This window comes from Astatotilapia calliptera, chromosome 17, assembly GCF_964374335.1.
Source record: "Astatotilapia calliptera chromosome 17, fAstCal68.1, whole genome shotgun sequence".
In the NCBI taxonomy this organism is placed as follows: Eukaryota; Metazoa; Chordata; class Actinopteri; order Cichliformes; family Cichlidae; genus Astatotilapia; species Astatotilapia calliptera.
Genome location: NC_137438.1, coordinates 7,403,807 through 7,423,539, shown reverse-complemented (window position 1 = coordinate 7,423,539; position 19,733 = coordinate 7,403,807). Strand labels below are relative to the sequence as shown.

The window sequence follows — 19,733 nt, the reverse complement described above, 5'->3', positions numbered from 1 at the left end:
GATAGAAAAAATCAATCAGTTCTGACAGCAGTTTTGTTAAAAAAAAAAAAAAAAAGGTTATTATGCTGACATTGCTTTTAGAGAGAGAGAGAAAAAAGTGTCTCGAGTGAATTCAACACAAAGAAAAAAAACAACACATGGAGGAAAGCCAGAGAGAGACAAACAGCACAAGTTGAGAGAAGAAAATAGTCTATGGGTGCTGAAACCCAAGTAGCTCTTATTGTTATATACCTCAGTTTGTGTCTGGCTCTCATCAATCAAGCCAGTGAGTATGAGGCTCCGAATTAATAAGCCAGACGCTCTGTGCTGTCGATACCTCCCCTCATCCCTTTCAACTCCCTCCGAAGCACCAGCCAATTCCTCTCAGCTGCCCTTGCCTGAGGAGAAATAGAAGCACACAGTCGCCACACTCTGTGGAATTGAGGTGTCGCCGCATCTGTATGAAAACAAATTATTTTTTGGAATAAGGCGAATGAGAGGTTTGGCGCCAGGCGGCTGTGGGAGAGAAAGGGTGAATTGTGTTCCCCTGGTCATTGATTTCATAGAGACCGTGCAGGTGATTGAGTCAGGAGAGGTGAATGGGGACCGAGAATCGTGTTAATTCTCTTCCCCCTTCAGTTTACTTTGGTGCTTTTATTGGATGCTTTTTTTTCATATACTTCCAGTGTTTTACCAATTTCGAATTGCTTATTGCACACAAAAGCTTAATTCTTTATTAATTACTAATTAAATTCTTGCTTTCTGTTTTTTAAATGTTTTTCTTAAAAGCATAATCTTAGAGTCTGGTGAAAAAAAGAGTAATACAGGGATTATTTCCTTTGCTGTTTAAATTCAATGTGGTGTTTCGATTTCAAAGTAAACACCACAACACTTTGCCGCTCGTAGCAAGGACACAACAATGATTTGGGCCTAATATAAATAATATAGCAGTGGCTGAAATGTGGAGTTATTTGAGATTTGCGAAACAGCAAAGTTTGTCTTTAAAATAGGTCCAGCAAGACTAATGAATCTGTTCAAGGGCACATATATTTTCTCCAGCAAAGAAGTCAAGCGGCAATATTACAATCACATCTGTGTTTTCTTAGTACGGGGCTGAGGTCGTCATGTCAAAGAAGATTGATTGTGTAGCTACTGGGCCATTACATCCATATACCCCTCACCCTGGGCCGTTTCACTCTGAGTGACCTCTCTCTCTCTCCATTCACCTTCTCCCCTACCCCCTCTTGATTTTGTTCTCTCTCGCTCTCCCCCTTCCCTGCATGTTCTCAGACTTGTCCAACAGACGACTTTACTGGGTGGACTCCAAGCTGCACCTGCTGTCCAGCGTGGATTTCAATGGTGACAACCGCAAAGTGCTGCTCTCCTCGCATCACCACCTGGGCCATCCCTTTGCCCTCACTGTCTTTGAGGTATAGCAGTTGAGAATTGAGATTCAAATGCAAAGAATCAGACCAGGCGGTAATGCCAGAGCTCTGGTCTGGTGCATACAGCTATTTCTGTAATATGCATTTTTGAAAGTGTGCAGTGTTTTGTTTCGTTTCCAACCTTTTGGGCAAATTTTAGTTTATGCTAATGTAATAATTCATCATTAGACTATATCATCATACAGGGATATAGTTTCTGCTCTAGCTGTATACCTATTGAAATATATGCTGAACAGTTTATTAGGTACACCTTGCCACTAAGGGTTGGAGCTGGAAACATTCCTACGATTTTGGTCCATATTGGCATGAAGGCATCAAACAGTTAGATGTGAATCTTTTGTGCTACCACATCCCAAAGGTCCTTTTTTGGTCTGGTGACCGTGGAAGCCATTTTTGTATGGCGAACTCCCTGTCATTTTCAAGAAACCAGTTTGAGATTATTTGAGTGGCATGGTATGGAGAATTATGCTGCTGGAAGCAGCCATCAGAAGATGAGTACACTGTGGTCGTAAAGGGATGGATATGGTCACCAACAATACTCATAAGTTAGTAGAGGGTAGGGACCAACGAATGCCAAGAACTTTCCCCTGCACTATTTCATCACCACCAGACTGAACTGTTGATATAAGGCAGGATGGATTCTTGCTTTCATTTTATTTATGCCAAATTCTGACTTTACAATCCGAATGTAGCAGCAGAAACTAAGACTCATCAGATCGGGGATCATTATCCTAATCTTGTGTTGTCCAGTTTTGGTGAGCCTGTGTACGCTGTAGCCTCAGTTTCCTGTTCTTAGCTGACAGTAAAATATGTTCATGCGTAGGGTTTCTGTCTTGGTTAATGTCCTTGGTTAGATTAAATTTCTCAGTGTATGTCTTATATAATTTTGGTTTAGGGTTGGGTTTAATTTGAAATCAGTTTGCTTAAAGTTTCTTAAATAAATGTGAAGAATGCAGAACTCTTTTTAAGTATATATGGACATACACAGCACGCTTTTTCTTTATTTCCTAATAGAGTTAGTGGGAGGCTTTACCTGGAAGGTAAACAAGATCCAGAAGTTCTTATTTCACTCCCAAAATAAATGTAAACACACACACACACACCAAAGGGGTCTCAGATCAGTTATCGCTGCCTTGTAAGTGACAATCATATCTTGTCTGTTGATTCCCAACATGGTTGCGTATTTCTAGACTTGCAGTGAGCAAAATTTTAGCAGTGGGTTTTTAAGTATACTGTTTTGATGCCATTTATTACTATGCTTGTTCATCGTCATAAATGGAGGACTGACACACATTTTCAAAGTGTACTAGCGGTAAAAGACGTGCGAGAACTAGAGGGGGAGAGATGAGTCAGTGCAGGGACATGGCTGACTGACTGAAAAGAAATGGAGATGTTATAGAAGTATAGAAGCAGGATAAATCCAGAGAAGGAATTGTTGTTTGTTTGCTGACGAGTGTAGAGTCACAATAGAGTGCATCAATCAATAAAACTAATTTGGGTGTATTTATTGAGGTAGGAGTGAATCGGTACGTTAGGGCCCATCAAGCATAGATGATGGTGTGGAAGGTGGAAAACAACTGGAGGAGGGAGGAGAGAGCAAGGATGAAGGTGGGGAAAGTGGTAGGTGAAAATGTGATCAGTAAGTAGTGTTTGCTCCATTCCCCTCTTTGCTGCACACACTGTGTGTGATGATGGGAAAGCAAAGGGAAGAAGGGACATCCATCATGCCCAGCTGAGAGCGCGTGAGGGTGTGCGCGTCTGTGTGTTTGCGTGCAAAAGAGAGAAAGAAAACCGATGTTTCGAGCAGCAGTGAAAGTTCACCCCAGGAGATTAATAGCTCTCGGCTCTTCTGGTCTTTCTTCTGCTCTGGTTATGATATAGACCAAATTAAAAACCTTTAGCAGCACAGGAGGATGTCACGGTGCCTACAGACCGATAATGGGAAGTTTGTTACTTTTAGAATTGCATCGTTCAAATTTTGAACTAAAACACTGAACGTTTTTGATCATTCTGGCTTTAAGGAAATGCTCTAACAAGTAAGGCACCAGCTGTGATACTTCATAAAGATAGGATAGGATAAAAGAGCTACTGTTCTAGGCTACTGAACAGAAACAGAAACACGCTTGCAGCATCAGTAAGGAGGGACAGGATGGGGCATACTCCCAATAACAGAAGGCACAGTGCCCGTCCTGCAGATGTGATACAAGGTAAGCCTGCAGCATAGACCTGACCAGGACAAGCACACTTATTGCACAGTGCAGAAAATATGGAGTGCAGTGTACTGATATGCACTGATATAATTCATTTTAATGGAGAGAGACAGAATAAAGTCCTATAGAAAAGTTCCCAAGAAGCCTAAAGACTTTAGAGAGTTTCTGGCCAAAATCCCTCCTGAGATGTGTGCAAACCAACTCCATGAAACAACAAGACAGGAACTAAGTCATGTTTTGCTTGGGGATCAAATACTCAATTACATACTAATCAGTTTAGAACTTTTATGTGATGTGTTTTTTCTGTATTTTTGGTTGATGTTAAGTCGCTCTCTTTAAAATGAATCTACCATTTGTAGCCATTTGTAGATGGATAGCAAAGGCAAGTCTATACCCAAGTTTACACTGAATGAACAGACTCCTAGTGTGAAGATGCTTTGCAGGGACAACATTTTCTCCAGCCGAAACATAGCAATTTCAAACACAAGTTTTTATAGAATGAAAAAAGTGAAAGCTGTTAAACGTAAAAGAAGAGAGAGTAAAAAATATTACAGCATGCACGAGTTGCACGGTGTTGCTGTGGTAGGACTGTCGCCTCGCTTTAGTTGGTCTTGGGTTTAAATCTAGGCTGAGGCCTTTCTGTGTGGAATTTGCACGATCTACCTGTGGCTGTGTCGATTCCCTCCACATACTCCAGCTTCCTCCCACAGTTCACAGTCATGTATGGGGTTGGGTGAAGCTTAGGTTGGTGATTTTAATTGGTTGTAGGTGTGAATGTGAGCACGAATGGTTCTCTGCCCATAGTGTCTGTCCCTGAGTGGAAGAAAGTGGACTGGTGAATCAAATATTGGAGCCATGCTAACAAAGAGTGCACTTACTTGTGTTGCAGCTGATTCTTAAATAGTATAAATTAAGCAAACGTTAGTTTAACTCTTCCTATTCTTTAGTTAAAAACAAAGTAACTGTAAAATGTTCACATTTAGCTCATACACTGTTCGGTAAGTTTCAGTTAAGACAAATCCACAATAATAAGACCTGGGGGATCACATGTAAAACTTTGTGAAAACTGTAGAAACTTATTGTGAGCGGGAATTGTTGTGGGGACTGTGTAACCCCAAATCAGTCATCCTCACATGTTTTCTCGCATGCAGAGAAAATGTTTCTGACATTTAGCCACATTTGATTATGCACAAGCATAACAAAAACCACAAGCCCACAGCTCTTAAGCATCCATTTCTTTCACATGCACATCCATATAGATGCTCTTCTGAGCATGTGAGATATGAGTTGTCAACTCATGTGCGGCGTACGGTTTATTCCAGCTCCTCATATTCCTGAGCGATACAGTGAACGCTACAAGTCATTACACTCGAGTGTGTCATCTGCAGACTTCGTTTTGATGCTGATGAGCGAACGGGTTTTCTCAGCACTGCAGAGAAAGATGCAGGGCCTCTGTATCAAACCCTGAACAGACACACGCATGTAAACTCTACCAGTTAGTGCCGACCGCCTGCCTACATGCCAAGCCCCGAGGAGATGTAGATCGCAGAAGCTTGCAGAGAGTAATGTTGTCTCTTTTTCAGCTCTTGACAGGAAGGAGATAGAAGAGAAGGTGGGATGGGATTGAGAAGAGAAGTAGTGGTTGAAAGAAATAAAAACTGGAGTAATATGTAAAGATTTAAATTTTAAAGGCTCTATGTGAAAACAGGGGCAGTCAAATGACATGTGATCAAAGCTTTAATTTCTAAAAACCTGACAAAGACGTCCGTCAGGCCCTCTCTGTCCACATCTACAGCCCAAATAAGAAAACTAGTCAGCTCACATAACTAGAGACACGTTGTAACGTGCACATGAGAAAAAATTCTCTTTTGCAGCTTATTGGAGATTAAATGATTTACCGAAAAAGCCCCCACATTATTTTTTCAGAACTTGGCTAATTATGCCAAAGAATGCAGATCAAACCCATAAAAAAAAAAATCAAATCAAATCCTCAACAGGTGAGTGGGTTGGCTTTGTTTGAGCTTTCATTTGTAGTTTTCATGCATAACATCCAGGTATCCAGTAGGCACCTGAAGCTCATCAGACAGATGTGTCAGACAGCCCCGACGCATATTCTTCTGGGATAGAATCGCAGCAAAATCATAAAGGGCTGCTTTCCCTCGACTCAAAAATGGCTCCATATAAATTTAGACGTGCTCTCACTCCCCCCGAGTTGCAGCTCCATCTGATGTGACGTGGCGCCATGTGTTCATGGGAGCAAGTCTGCGTGCGCTTTGTGTATAACTTCTGGCCTATCCTTCAAAACATAAAAGATGTACCTTGATCCTACAATTGAAGAGCACTGCCCTTCTCAGGTTTTGTGCTGCTGTTTGAAGCTTCAAGGTCACAAGCGGCGCGCGGAAAGATTGACAGTGGAGAAAGTAAAAAGGGGAAAACAATGTCAGAGACTGACTGCTGAGGTGGAAATCAAGACAGAGAGCGAGAGAAGCAAAAAGAAGAGATGGAATAATAGATTTGAGTAGTGTTTTATCAGCGTGGCTGATATTTGTCTTTCATTGTTTCAGAACTACTGTCATATGAGTAAAGGTTATCAGAACCTAAGTGAGGGAGAGATTGAGTGATAGAGAGCTCACTGAAAGATGGGGGGGGAAGGTGAGAGAGAGGTCAAGTCCACTGATAATACGGCACAAAAAGCATGGATGGCTGCTGTGACTAAGCCCCACACACGGACACACACGGACACACACATACCCGCACACCATACAAGTCTTGCAGGTCTTTGCCTTTAAAAAGATGATAAAAATACATCCTCCCTGTAACGACGAAAAAACCTGCAGACACTCTTCCTGATTGGTCTCTCCGTCTCACACTCACCTCCTAAATCGTCTCTTCATTGTTTTATCGAGCTTTCCATGATATCAGCCTGTCTGTGTTTTCTCGTGCAGTCATTTGCTCTATTTTTCTGTTTTTTCTTAATTGATGTGTGCTTGCAAAGACAAAGCCGTCTGGGGTTGCTGTGGAAACCAAGTGCCGTGAGCACTTGTGCGGTTATATCGTGTAGTATCATTAAAGAGAATAATGAGCAGGTGTGAAAGAGCGGAAGGGAAATTGAGAAGGAAGCTGAGCTAGGACTACAAAGACACCGTACGCTCCGCCAAAGCAGTCACTACCTTCTGCTTTGGCACAAAGCTTAAACAGAGAGTCAAAGGTACAGACGTTTTTCCAATAAAACACCGGGGCTGTTTTTTTCTTATCAAGCATGCAACTTCCTTACAGACTTAAAACGGTGTTTTTACTGTTTTTTGTTGTTTTTTTTAAGTAAACACTGCTCCCCTTTTCACCCACCGAGCACAGAGTAGGTGGCTTATTTTAACTAAACCGTCTCCAAGAGATGCCACGCCTCCTCTGTGTCCTTGTATTTGTTAAGTAGCTGTTATAATTAGGGTGGTTAAAAATAGAAATTAGCAAAGAGTGCCACCTGGGCTTTCTTCTCTGGCAAATTGGAGTAATGTGACTCTGTTTTTAAGTTTATTTGGGGCTGATTATTCTTACCAGAGAAGAGAGAGACTGGCTATAATCTTAAATACCTGGAGTGCTGGAGGGTAAAGATGTTAGAGTGGGGGCTAAATGGCATGTTTTGGGAGGGGGGTTATTGCATTTTTGAAAAATTAACCAGTTACCTTGGATATAAAACACCTCTCTATTCAAGTAAACCACAACACATCCTCAAATGTAATCGTAAATTTAATCAAATAGCCATTGTTGGGATGAGGACATTTCTTTGCAGCAGACTGGCTTTTTTTCTTCCTTTTTTTTTTTTTTTAAATTAACGGTGACTACAATGAATATCAGTGCACAGCTTCTAAGCAGAGACAAATGGTGTTTATGAAAAGCCATTTATTCTAAAGTTGTATGCAGATTATGCTCATTTGCAGCATGTTTGCTCCATACTTGAGGTCTCACGGTTCTGAATTACAGAATCACTGGACTCTGAAAATGATAAGCAACAACAGCTTTATAAAACCCTAGAATGACGCCCTCTTTAGAGAAAACATTTTTGTAAGTGTTCTGTTACTGAAATATGAAATATATCTCGTCATCACTGCCATTTGATTAGGAAAGTGTCCGATCTCAAGTGGTACAGCGCAAGCAGTTCTGGATCTGCAACATGCATGTGGCTTTATAACATTATCTGTGGCATTAGCTGAGATATCTTTCATTTATTCTTCTTTTTTTTTTAATAGGTTGATCGTTAATCATCAAGGCTGGTTTAGGGCTTTTTATTTATTTGTGTATTTCTCAAGCTGACTTTGCTTTATTTTAACCCAGGATCGCGTGTATTGGACAGACTTGGAAGATGAAGCGATATACAGCGCCAACCGACTGACGGGACACGATGTGGCCAAGGTCGCAGAGGACCTTAACAACCCCCTGGACCTGGTGGTGTTTCATGAACAGAGGCAGCCCAAGGGTAAGAAGAAGAAACGCATAGAAGCTTAGCACAGGTGATCTAAGTGGGGCTGTCCCAGATTACCTCAAATAAGTCAAAATGTCCGTTTCGTTTTCAGTCTGTCATACTGCCCAGTCTCTGTCTAGGTGCTGTTTGCCACTCGTAAGCGTGCAGGATCTTGTTCGGTATAATGAGCAGGATTTTGGGGCGTATGTGCACACAGGATACACAAAATCTAACCTCCTTCCTGAGTACAAAGCATTGCATTATCAGCACATAGACACGAGGATCCACTTAGTGAAACGGTCTGAAACAATAAACAGATAATCTGATGAGTGTGATTAGACCGGTGGATGTGACGGGCACGTCAAAACGATGTGTTTGTCTTTTTTTTTTTTTTGCACTCTCGATGTGTGTGACTGCACGCACGCGTGTGTGCCTGTCAACACCTCTGCTTGTGAATACCTGGGTGTGTTTGACACTGCGTGCCAGAAATGTGTTTGTGCGAGTGTTTTCATGCTTTGTTTTCTCTCCTCACTCACTGAGCGCTCAGAAGCAATCTTGTCTGTGCGCCAGCAGGCAGCTAATTGCATTCCCTCATTAATAAATCAAGAGTCCTGGTCAAAAAAAGAAGTCACAGAATTGGAAAATGTTTTCTCCCAAATGCCAACAAAAGCAAGACAAAACACTGCAAGGCTAAGTGAAGGTGCACCGAGTAGCCCCCCCAAGCACACGAGTAGCATTGATAAGCAAAGTATTTGATAAAATGTGACCTCGACTGCAACGCTTGGTGAGTTCAGACTCCTCTCTGCCCTGTCTTTTACCGATTTATCTTTGTTTCTCTTGCATTTTTGTATCATTTCTTATTTGTTAGTGTACTGCACCTAAGGAAAACCCCAGTGAGGAATATTATCTGTAAGTGTGGTTTGGTACAGTACTGTGCGTCTCCACATATTTCGAGGCGCTCAGATGTCTTTCATGTTTATCGACACACTTCCTTAAAAGAGGCTTTCGTCCGATCCTTCCCAAGTTGTGTCTGTTTTATTATTAATTTTTTGTGCGCTCAGTGGGTCTTTGAAGCCTAGGTTCACTCTTCTTAGTTGGAGACCAAAGAGAGGCAGCGCAGGAGGAGAAAGTGACGCTTTTATGGCTTAAAACCAACATAATTTTGTTGTTGTTATCATCTCGGTCCTTCTTTTTTCCTTCTTCATCCTCATCCTCATCATTTTCGTTCACTTTTCTCTTGCCTCCCTCTCTCTCCTCCTTTGTTTTCTTCTTTCCTTCCTACACTCTTCCTTAACCTTTTTTTCCCATCCTCCCCAGTTTGATGACTCCTTCCCAAACCTTTTACCACATTTGGAGCTTTGAGAACTTAGACAGCTGTTCTCATTACATAGTCATTATGCTGAGATACTGTACATCAAGTATAAATGTATTCCCAGCTTATTAAAATCTCACTCTGTGTAGCAAGTGATATTGCTGTTTTTCCTGACAGCTGATGGCGTGCTGCTCTCCAAAGCTACATAAGAAATCAGGAAAGATTGCGACCTGACCTAATTCTCGCGCTTCCCCACATGACACAAAACTGCAGTGTTTTTCCATGAGTCTGCAACTGTGCTTAAGAAACTACATGTAAATTTTTTATTTGGGTTACAGAGATTAAAAGAAGTTGAGACTCTCCTGCATTCACCTACGCATCTCTAAAGTCAGCAAGAGGAAGTGTGTGGAATAAAGATTAGATTCCTAAATCTAGCATCAAACTAGTTAATAGTTTGATGGCAGCAGAAACTTTTTACTGATGAGATACCGGCGCCTACGTGTCAAATTTGATGCTGGTTTTTCTTTTTCTTAGGTTCATCCAGTTTTTCATGTGTTTTTTCTGCAGATTGATGAACCTCAGCATCTGCGAGATGATATAATATAACATGATTATCCCCAGTCGTGTTACTGACATGTTTCCAGTTAACATAATTAGTTGCAAAATGTTTCTCCAGCTGGTTCTTTTTCATTAGCACTTACTTTTGCAGCCTTTTCTTACCCGTGTCCCAACTTTTTTTAAGACTAGTTATTGCCATCAAATTCAAAGTGGCCTTATTTTTTTGTTACAATTGTACATTCTGTAATTTTAAACCTTTGATATATTTTCTTTGTTCTAATTTGAATAAAATTTGGGCTGTTGAGATTTGGGCTTTGTGCAAGTTTTTTTTTCCTTTTCCAGTACAGCTCGTTAATAAAACATTTGGGGTTTTATTGTTTTCCAAGAGATAAATGTGTTGCCAAAAGTCTTTTTTAATATTTTTACATTTCTGCCTGTGTTCCCAAAGGTCCTGATACCTGTAATATGGGCACACTGCCTAATGGTGGCTGCGAGTACCTCTGCCTGAAGGCGCCTCAGATCACAGACCACTCCCCCAAGTACACCTGCGCCTGTCCTGACGGCATGGAGCTAGGACCAGACATGAGACGCTGCGCGATCAGTAAGTCTACATTCCACAGGCACACCTGAATGAATGATTCGTGTGGATAAATGTCACATGAGATTCACGCTGCTAGGATCACAGTGAAATTCAGGAGCATTGTTGCCATTCTCAGGGGTCGTTGGCTAACAGTGATCAGTCCAATAGTAAGGCCTGAATTTTCTCCGGTTCCTAAATTCTTTTACGAGCACAAAGAATCCAGGCTAACTTCTCAGCTACTCCATCAGTACAACATAGAACAGCAGTGGTGCACAGCAAGGCTGCAAGAACGAAGCACACAAGTCATTCTATGTATAAGTAAAATTATTTGGAATGAGCTTGTTTCTAAGTCAAACTTAACCTGACAGAAATATTTTGGAAAGACCTGAAGTTCATTTGAATAAACCCACAAACATGCAAGCCGTGTAATACTGGATTAAATTACCAAGAATATTTTTGTCTCATTTATTTATTTGAGTTATGTTCGTCTGTGTGACTAGTGTTAAAGTCTGATCATCTTTTAGGTCATATTTAAGCACAAATATTTAAAATTCTAAATATAAAGCGTTTCTATTTATACTGTTTCTATTTGTCATAATACTTTGGATACTCCAAATACAGTATTTTTCAATGTCTGCAATTTAACAGTACAATGTTTACAAAGCTAAAAGTGCCCTGGATCCTTCAGAGAATCTGAACCTTAAGTGTTGTGTAAAACTATCTTGGGAACTAGGTCAGGGACTCTTCCCTGCACTTCTAACCTACCTCGCTGACCTTATTTCATCAGTCAGCTTGTCCCCCTGCCCTTATAGAGTCACTACATTTGTAACGTTGCTATTTTTACTAGACCTACACCTAATGTCTATATAGGTGAGCTAGGAGGAGCTGACACAGAGAAACGGGGGGAAAGAGACGATGAAGATGTATTGAGGCAATATTTCAAAGAATCCCTGTGAGAGAGGCTGGGAGTAGGTGCAGGGGCAGTGAGTGCATTTGTACCAAAGCTTTTTGGATTCTTACTGTAACACAAACATTTCTGGTGGAAAAACTCACTGGTTTAATTGTGACTGTATTGGATCAAAATTTCAGTTTTACAACCACAAAGAAACGCATATCACTTATATTAAAAATAATGTTTAGAAAACACAAACCCGAATGTTATATCAGCAGCAGTGTGTGCACTGGGATTTGTGTAAATCTGATACACCAAAAAAAAAAAAAAAACAGTGATCAGAGGAAGAGCCTGGGGTGACATGTGGTGTAATTTAGCTTCAGCTAAAATCCCTGACTTGAATACTTCTTTTAGTACATGTAGTACACTATGAACCAAACGTACTGGTGTAGTACATCTGCTTTAACAACGTAGTGTTTTCTCAGATCATTTCTTGTGATGTGATATGATGTTTGCAACAACTGACTGCAACGCTTGCACTAAATTCTGCTTATTATGCGCTTGTGCAACTTATCCATCTGGCAACTTGTTACTTATGAATGTGTGAATGCACTTTAGCACAGTATGTACATAGAAATATCACAGTACCTGTCACGGTACCTATGTGGTGCTGTACAGGACTTTAAAGTGTCACACTTCTGATTAGCAGTAACACAGGTGTTATACCGGACTGCTGTGGTGCAGCTGAAAGCTGAAACGTGAAGCTTTTCATTTACTGATCCATTTATGTCTCAATCCAAACCTGTGGTGTGATGTAAGATCTACAGACTTCAGTTCAAAGCCTATAAATAAATAATTATGAGATTATGGTCATGAAATCTGAGTAAGATCATGAATACAAGCACCTAAAATGAATTTCCTCTATAAGGTGGTTGGGCTCAGCTTTAGAGATGAGACACTGAGGAGCTTGGACTTCTGGAGGGACCTTAGAGTAGAGCCGCTGCTCCTGCGTATCAAACACACCAGCTGAGCATCTATTTTGGATGCCTCATGGATGCCTCCTTTTGGAGGTTTTGCAGGCGCGCTCCTGGTAGGAGACCCCATGGTAGACCCAGAACCCTCAGAAGACATTATAGATCTCATCTTATAAGACAATGGAGGCATTGCTGTTGACTGCAGTTGTATGCTGAATATTGATGCAGAGCTTACAAGTGGAAATGGCTGCAACAGCTGAGCAGTCTGGAGAGAAATCTCAAATCCTACTGGTTGTTTTTCTGTTGCGCAGTTCGACCCCGGGCAACCACGACATCTGCCTCCACCGCAACCACAACTTCCACGACGACCACCACAACAAGCACAACAACAACAACTCCCACAACCGTTGCCACGACCACAACACCCTCTACCACCACCACCACCACCACCACCACCTCTGCTACTACCACATTACCACCCACAGCCAAGACTACAACACCAGCCCCTCCTCAGACCACCAGGAGCGGCAGAATCACAGAGCACCCTCGGACTCCCGCCGCTACCAGTACAGAGACGACCAGTTTGAGCAGCACTAGTCAGAAGTCCACGTCCACACACACCCCCTTATTGGCTGCCGTGGCTCCCAACAGCATTCAGAAAGAGAGCAATGCCAACCTCTCCCACAGAGGTAAGTGACATGATGACAGGAATGTGGATGTGTGTAAAGCGAGTGTTTTCTTCTGCTCTGCTACCATCACTGCTGTTACCACCATCATTAAATCAGCAGGAAGCTAAAAACCAATACTTTTATCCCTCCTTTCTCTAGCTTCTCCTCCCCTCCACTTTTCCCTCTGATCATTTGCTTTACTGGCCCTACGACCTCCTCCTCTATTCCTTTTCTCATCTGCTCACACACCCGTCCGAACGCTTCACAGGCCTGCACTATGTCTCGGTCTGCTTACTGTTGATCCCTCGCGACCAGCGTCTTAACAGAAGTGTCAGAGCTAAGAAATGACAGTCCCCTCATTCTCGCATAAAACTACTCATCACTCATCCTCACTTTCTGACAGCCTCTCTCTTACTCTCTTTGTCTTTATCTCTGTCTTGGTCTCTCCCTCTGTACCTCTCTCCCCTTCTCTCTTTAGCTCTCGCTCGCTCTCTTTCTATAACTGGCAGTGTTCTTCATTCTCGCGCCAATCACGCTTCACTGGCTCGCAAGAAAAATACCACTTTGCAGCCCAGACAAACAGTGACAGCAGACTAACAGCCGTAACAATGGTTTACAAAGCCACGCTAAGAATTAAATTGTACTTGGAAGCGGACGAGAATCCTTGATAGCACCACGCAGCAAAATTGATGAAGCCACCAAATTGTGAGATCAGTATTTTTCAGCAGTTGTTTTGAAAGTCTTCTTAGCTTTTTTACTGCATGGCAATATTAAATTGAGACAGTCAACCTGCCGAGGCAGCTTTTTATTTTGTCTTTCGTTTCTAAGAAAATGAAAAAGGTTCCCTTTTTAATACTGACTCTTTAGATGAATATATATTTATGTCAGATAATGGGTCTGTTCACTATTTAAATGCCCTAAAAGAAAGATTAACACTAAAACACTTATCGTAATACTTGTATATCTTTATGTCATTCTAACAAGTAATTTAGAGGAGAGAAAAAAGAATTAAAAGAGCAGGTGTTGAGGATGAAAAAAAGCTGTACAGATGGAGAGAAACAGGGAAAGATGATGAAAGTTTTAAGTGGGAGTTGGAGGACAGGGAAATGAATGAGAAACGGAGCAAGGAGTAAAACGAAGGAATGTTAAATGAAAAAAACAAAAACGTGCAGTGTGAGACAGTAAAGCCACAGAGAACAAAGAGTGAACAGAGAGCGAAAAAGAACATGACAGTCCAGCACTTTAACGGGGAGGATGGGAGTTGTAGATGACACACTGTTGGGAGGAAAGGCGGCATTTACATGGATATGAAACGACGGGATGGAAAAAGAGGTGGGAGAGAAAGTGATTTTCTGGGAATTAAAGAGGTTGCCTGCTGTATTACTTTAGGGGTCGCGGTACTTCAGAGTTACTAAGAGGCGAGAGGCACGTTTCTTCCGGTCTCTGAAGTTGTCAGCCCTCCTCAGCACACCACAAGTGCTCCAGATGAGAGGTGGAGCAGACACAGATGAGAAAAATGGGGCATGAACAAGACGAGTCTCCAAACCCACGGGCCATGTGTTATAATTTTCAACTCGGTGCACACTGTCAAGTTTGCCGGCATCAGCTGTTACACGCTGCTGGGGGGAGGGAGGGAGGGCATGGTGGGGCGAGGGAGAACCAGGAGTCTGATTGGGGAGGGCAAAGATTAAACACAGCTGGTAACCAATGTTTTCTTTTGATATCGGTAGTAATTTTGCACATCTTTCAGCGACATTAAAGAAAATTAATTTCAAGATTTTTGGAAAAAAAACAAAAAAAAAACAGACGTGTGACAGATATGAAAGAGTCTGTAGAAGCCATGATGCTGCCCGTAACATCGTCAGCATGACAGGTTTGGTGGCGGGTTAGTAATGGTCTGGGGGGCACAGACCTCTACAGGCTAGGCAATGGCACCCTGACTGCTATTAGCTCCCAGGATGAAATCCTTGGAGCCAATGTCAGACCCTACACTGGTGCACTTGTTCCTGGGTTCCTTCTGGTGTGCGACAATGCCTGACCTCATGTGATAAAAGTGTGCAGGCAGTTCCAAATCCACTAAAAGACCTCTGGGATGTTATGTTTTGGTTCATCCGATCCTGTATGGTCACACCTCAGACTGTCCAGGAGTTCAGTGAAGCCCTGGTTCAGATCTCCCAGGACGCCATCCGTCGTCCTGTTACGAGTGTGCCCCATCTTGGTCAGGGATGTGTACAAGCACATACCATTTTGAGATGCTGCAATGAAATTTCCACAAAACAGCAATAGCATGCTGCATCATTTTTCACTTTGATTTTCAGGGTCTCTTTGAATTCAGCCGTCTGTGGGTTGATCATTTTCATTTCGATGTGGCATCTTCTCATTCCTAACACATTACCCAGTCCATATCAGTACAGATATTGATCTGATGTGTTTTTAAAGTATATTTTTGAGCAGTATATTTACGATATACTGTTTTATTAATCATTGTTAATTGTACTGGATATAGCATTCTAACCCTGACAGTTATATTTAAATAATAAGTGGCAGTAAACGTTTTGATATTAAAATCCCTCCAGTAAGAATGACCCTCATGAAATTGAGACTTTTGTCCCCTTTTCTTCTTCTTCTCCCTTTCTCAGTGCCATCCCTTTCTAGAACAGCCTTCTTCCAGAGCAGTTTCTTTAATGAGATTCAGTTAATCTGCCTTTTTGAGTCTTACTGTAGGACCCACTGGACGTCACTCACACTTAAGAAAAGCCAAAATTCGCTTCTGCTGACTCAGAACTCGCTGTCTGAAGTCGCTTCACCTTTTGTGGCTCTCGTGTGTGCGCACGTGTGTGCATTTATTTGCATTTCATTCACTATATGATTTAATTTATGAAGAATGATTTGCATCTGCATTGTCTGTCACATCCATCACATGCCATCTGTCTCTTTTTGCCAGCCATAGAACTGGAACAGTCACTTTGTCGAATGAACCAATCAGTATGCAGGGCCAGCACTGTGCTCTCTTGTGTTAATCTTCCTTACCAGACTTCATTATAGCCATCTGATCACACTTTTGGCTAACAGCTAGCCTGCTGCTAATACGAGGGTTGGGAACGAGATTAATGTCAAAAGCTCCCCCGCCGACCTGTTGGGGTGAGAGCTGAAGGGGAGTAAGGATGCAAAGCATGTCCAGAATAAATGTCTTCTGCATTGCATTGTGACACAGTTTTGAAACGTCTCGTAGAAAAAGAATGGAGTAATGCGAGATCATGTGCTCGTTGCTTATATTCATACAAATTCTGATGCATTGGTTTCTGGAAACGCATTTGTTCCTTCGTGTATTAAAAGGCATCTCACTGCATTTTTATGCCATCCCTGTGTGATTCATTGGCTTTTTCATTTACACATGCTGCTGGGGAAGACAAAGTCAGCAGTCCAAACTGAAATCAGATGGATTCTCTGCCCTTATATTATGCAAATATCCTTTTCCAGCCTTTCTTTTGATGTTCCCGTGTTGAAATCTCTCTTGCTCTCTAGGAGGGCACTTGGTGGGGTTTGAAGCAAAACTTTTTCTTGGTTTGATTCTCTTTTTTTCTTGTCTTCCATCTTTCTGTTCATCTCAGCTGCGAGTGATCACTACCTCATAGGTAACAACATCACAGTAGCTGTTCTGGGGATAGTCATTCCTATCGGTGAGTACTGTTGACTCCCTCACTGTGTTGTCTTTGCTTTCTGCTTGCCTGCCTCTCCCTCCTCGCTCCTTCAAGTCTGCTTAACTGCATGTTGCGTGCGTTTTGTTGTTAATGTGAGTATGAGGTTATGTGTTTGTGTGCGTGTGCCTGGGTTTTAGGATGTTTGCGTTTCTACCTGGCTGATTAAATCTAAAACATTCTCATTAAAATAATAACAATTCAACACATTATATCTGGTTCAATAGTGAGATTCAGGCATAAAATTGTATCGCATCTATTGAAAAAATGTACTGAGGTATGGTATTATCCAGCAACATCCTCGTGGCCTATGGCTAGAAAAAGCCATTACATGGAAGTGAGCCCCTCTGTCAGTAAACGGCCAGGCCGCTGTAATATGCACATTATGTCATTATTAATGACATTTGAGCAAATGTGAAATTCAATTCAGGTTTTGTCATCACACGACCAGCTGTTAGTACATTTTGCTCGTGTTCACCGCTCTGATCAGATCGTATCAATCAGGCCAATGTTCTGACCTATTTCTGTGACCGAGCGGACTAAGAGTGGGTTATACCGCTTTACGGGAGACGAGGGGAGAGAAAAGTGGATTAATGCCATGAAATTGTGTTTTTGGCCTGGAGCAGGAAGCTAATGACCTCAGACATAATGCTGTTGTCTGTTTAGGCAATAAAGAGAAAACCATCAAGCTGCCTCTACAAAGGCAGAAAAAGGCAATTGTAGTTCTTTCAATCAAACCGGCTTAGAAAAGTTAATCTACTCTATTAGCTCCGATTTAAAATGAAAATCGAATTTTATGGAAATATTTCATACTTTCATGCCCAACGTGACTGGGAAATCAGCTGAATGTGCAAATGGCCTTATAGTGGCAGCATATGCCACTAATTGAGATCTCTTTCATCCCTAATATTAACAAGTTTGATAATTCAGGGGAGCGCTAAAAGATTGTAAAGCTATTTTTTTTCTCTTTCCAGTCTCTATAGTTGAAATATCAGCTCATTAAAATAACCCCGGAGACTATTAACCCTTTCCGCTTTATCCTTTTTTTGTCCTTCTCCCATTTATTGCCACCACAAATCTTTTTTTTTTAGCAGCTTTGAAACATTAATGTTGGAGGTCCACACGGGCTGGATTTCTGCACCCCAGCTCTCCGCTCATACCCAGTAATGCACCACACCCACCCACAGCTCCGTAAGGGGAAGCAGCCCAGCAATGATTATCAGTTTTAGCCAAAGACAGGCTGTTTTGCCACTCGCTCATTGGAGATAAATTTTCTAAATGAGAGGAAAGCTGATGGGGTTTTTTTGTTTTTTTTCCCTTTAAACCATTGAGCATTTAGAGAAGAACAAAGGAGGAGCTGGGGTTTCCAACCCAGCCACGAAGGAATCTCAAGTGTCTATCTAATAAAGTCGCAATTAGACAGGCGTACTGTAGCGTAGGAAAACACATCTATGAATGCAGGCACACATATCCAAACCTCCTTGACTTACCTCTGATTTGGGTGTTTGCGCTTTCATTATACAAAAACTCTAAAGCATGCACTGTACACACACACACAGGTCCTTGCAGGGCAGTTATGCTGATATGGTAATGAAAGAGGAGAGACGGCGCTTATCTCAAATCCTCCAAATCCCAACCCTTTCCCCGTCTTCTCTCCTCCTCTTACCCTCTTCTTATTCTCCTCCCATAACCCCATCCGGACACTCCAGATATTAATTTTTCGGTGCAATAAAATACAAAATTATAAATCATTGCCCAAAATTCTGTTTTTTGAGCAATGCGCACCAGGATTATATGCTGATGACAATTAAGCAACCTTGTGGGGCTTTTATTCAAAAACAAGGTCATAATCAGTGGTTACATGGTGGTTGAATGGTTACAGATTTAATATAAAATGCCAGTTTGGTTCAGTGTGCCCACGTGTGTGTGTGTGTGTTGGAATGATGTTTATGTGCATGTGTACCATGCAGACATTTATGTTGCATATTGTGTGTGCATGTTTTTGATCGTTTCGTGACACTGAGGGGGGGATATAATGCAATGAATGATTAGTTCCTCTTTGAAGGCTCATTGTTTCTCTAATAAATGCTTAGATTTTTTAAAATGCAGATACAGAAGACATACGGGGGATGAAACATAAAAAGCTCAGCCCACTAAATTTATAGAAACAGATGCATAAAGTGCCACCAGTTTTTCTAACAGTTTCAGAAAAGTGGACTGCTTCCCCTTCAGGTTCATCTCCTTGTGCACCTCTGGACGTTTTCCAGAAGGCGAATATTTCCATGTTTTTTTTTTTGTTGTTTGTTTTGTTTTGTTTTTAAAATTTTTGAGAAGCTGTTATGCAAACAACATTTCAAAAACCAAAACTGAAAAATAATGAGCCTTCAGGTGAACAGTGCAACGTGTGTTTGTGCGTGAGTGCTTAAAGCGCCGCTCTGTGTCCCCCGGGCTGTGTTAACGCTCCCGCCGTGTGTTGTTGTTGTGTGTGTGTTAAACACATGCAGTCCCTATCCTTGCCACAGTGGTCATCGGATTGCTCTGCACCGGTGGATACCTGGTCTGGCGCAACTGGCGGCGCAAGAACACCAAGAGCATGAACTTCGACAACCCAGTGTACCGCAAAACCACAGAGGATGACGACGACGAAATCCACATCGGGCGTCAGAGCGAGTCCATCGGTCACGTCTACCCAGCAGTGAGTGGCAGCCACAGTCAGCCATTCATAGCGCTTCCTCTAGGGGGCGGCGTCACAGACAACAACTCTCACTGGTATTCGGGGGCGCCGATGCTCTCGAACGCTAAGTGAGAGGTACTGCGGAGGAAAGGAAGAGGTGTGAAATATTTGTAAAATGGGAGTTGGCACGAGGGTTTGGAAAAGCCCGTTTTCTTGTACATGTCAGCCTGGTGGAAAGAAAGAACAGGCTCGCACACGTTCACATATCATTTTATTTCTTTATGTTT

At 42.0% G+C, this 19,733-nt stretch overlaps 1 protein-coding gene across 6 annotated transcripts in view; it reads left to right on the top strand.

Moving 5' to 3' along the window:
- lrp8 (low density lipoprotein receptor-related protein 8, apolipoprotein e receptor) overlaps positions 1-19,733 on the top strand; it is a 177,105-nt gene that overhangs the window by 150,649 nt on the left and 6,723 nt on the right. The window contains exons 13-18 of one of the 6 annotated variants that reach the window (XM_080291918.1): positions 1,270-1,409; positions 7,964-8,105; positions 10,409-10,561; positions 12,718-13,095; positions 16,686-16,754; positions 19,277-19,603. In XM_080291918.1, the coding sequence (XP_080148044.1) occupies positions 1,270-1,409; positions 7,964-8,105; positions 10,409-10,561; positions 12,718-13,095; positions 16,686-16,754; positions 19,277-19,578 (1,184 nt within the window). In that variant the 3' untranslated portion in view covers positions 19,579-19,603. The remainder of the gene's footprint in view (positions 1-1,269; positions 1,410-7,963; positions 8,106-10,408; positions 10,562-12,717; positions 13,096-16,685; positions 16,755-19,276; positions 19,604-19,733) is intronic. The other 5 variants (XM_026146707.2, XM_026146706.2, XM_080291920.1 and 2 more) reach the window with 5 other exon arrangements.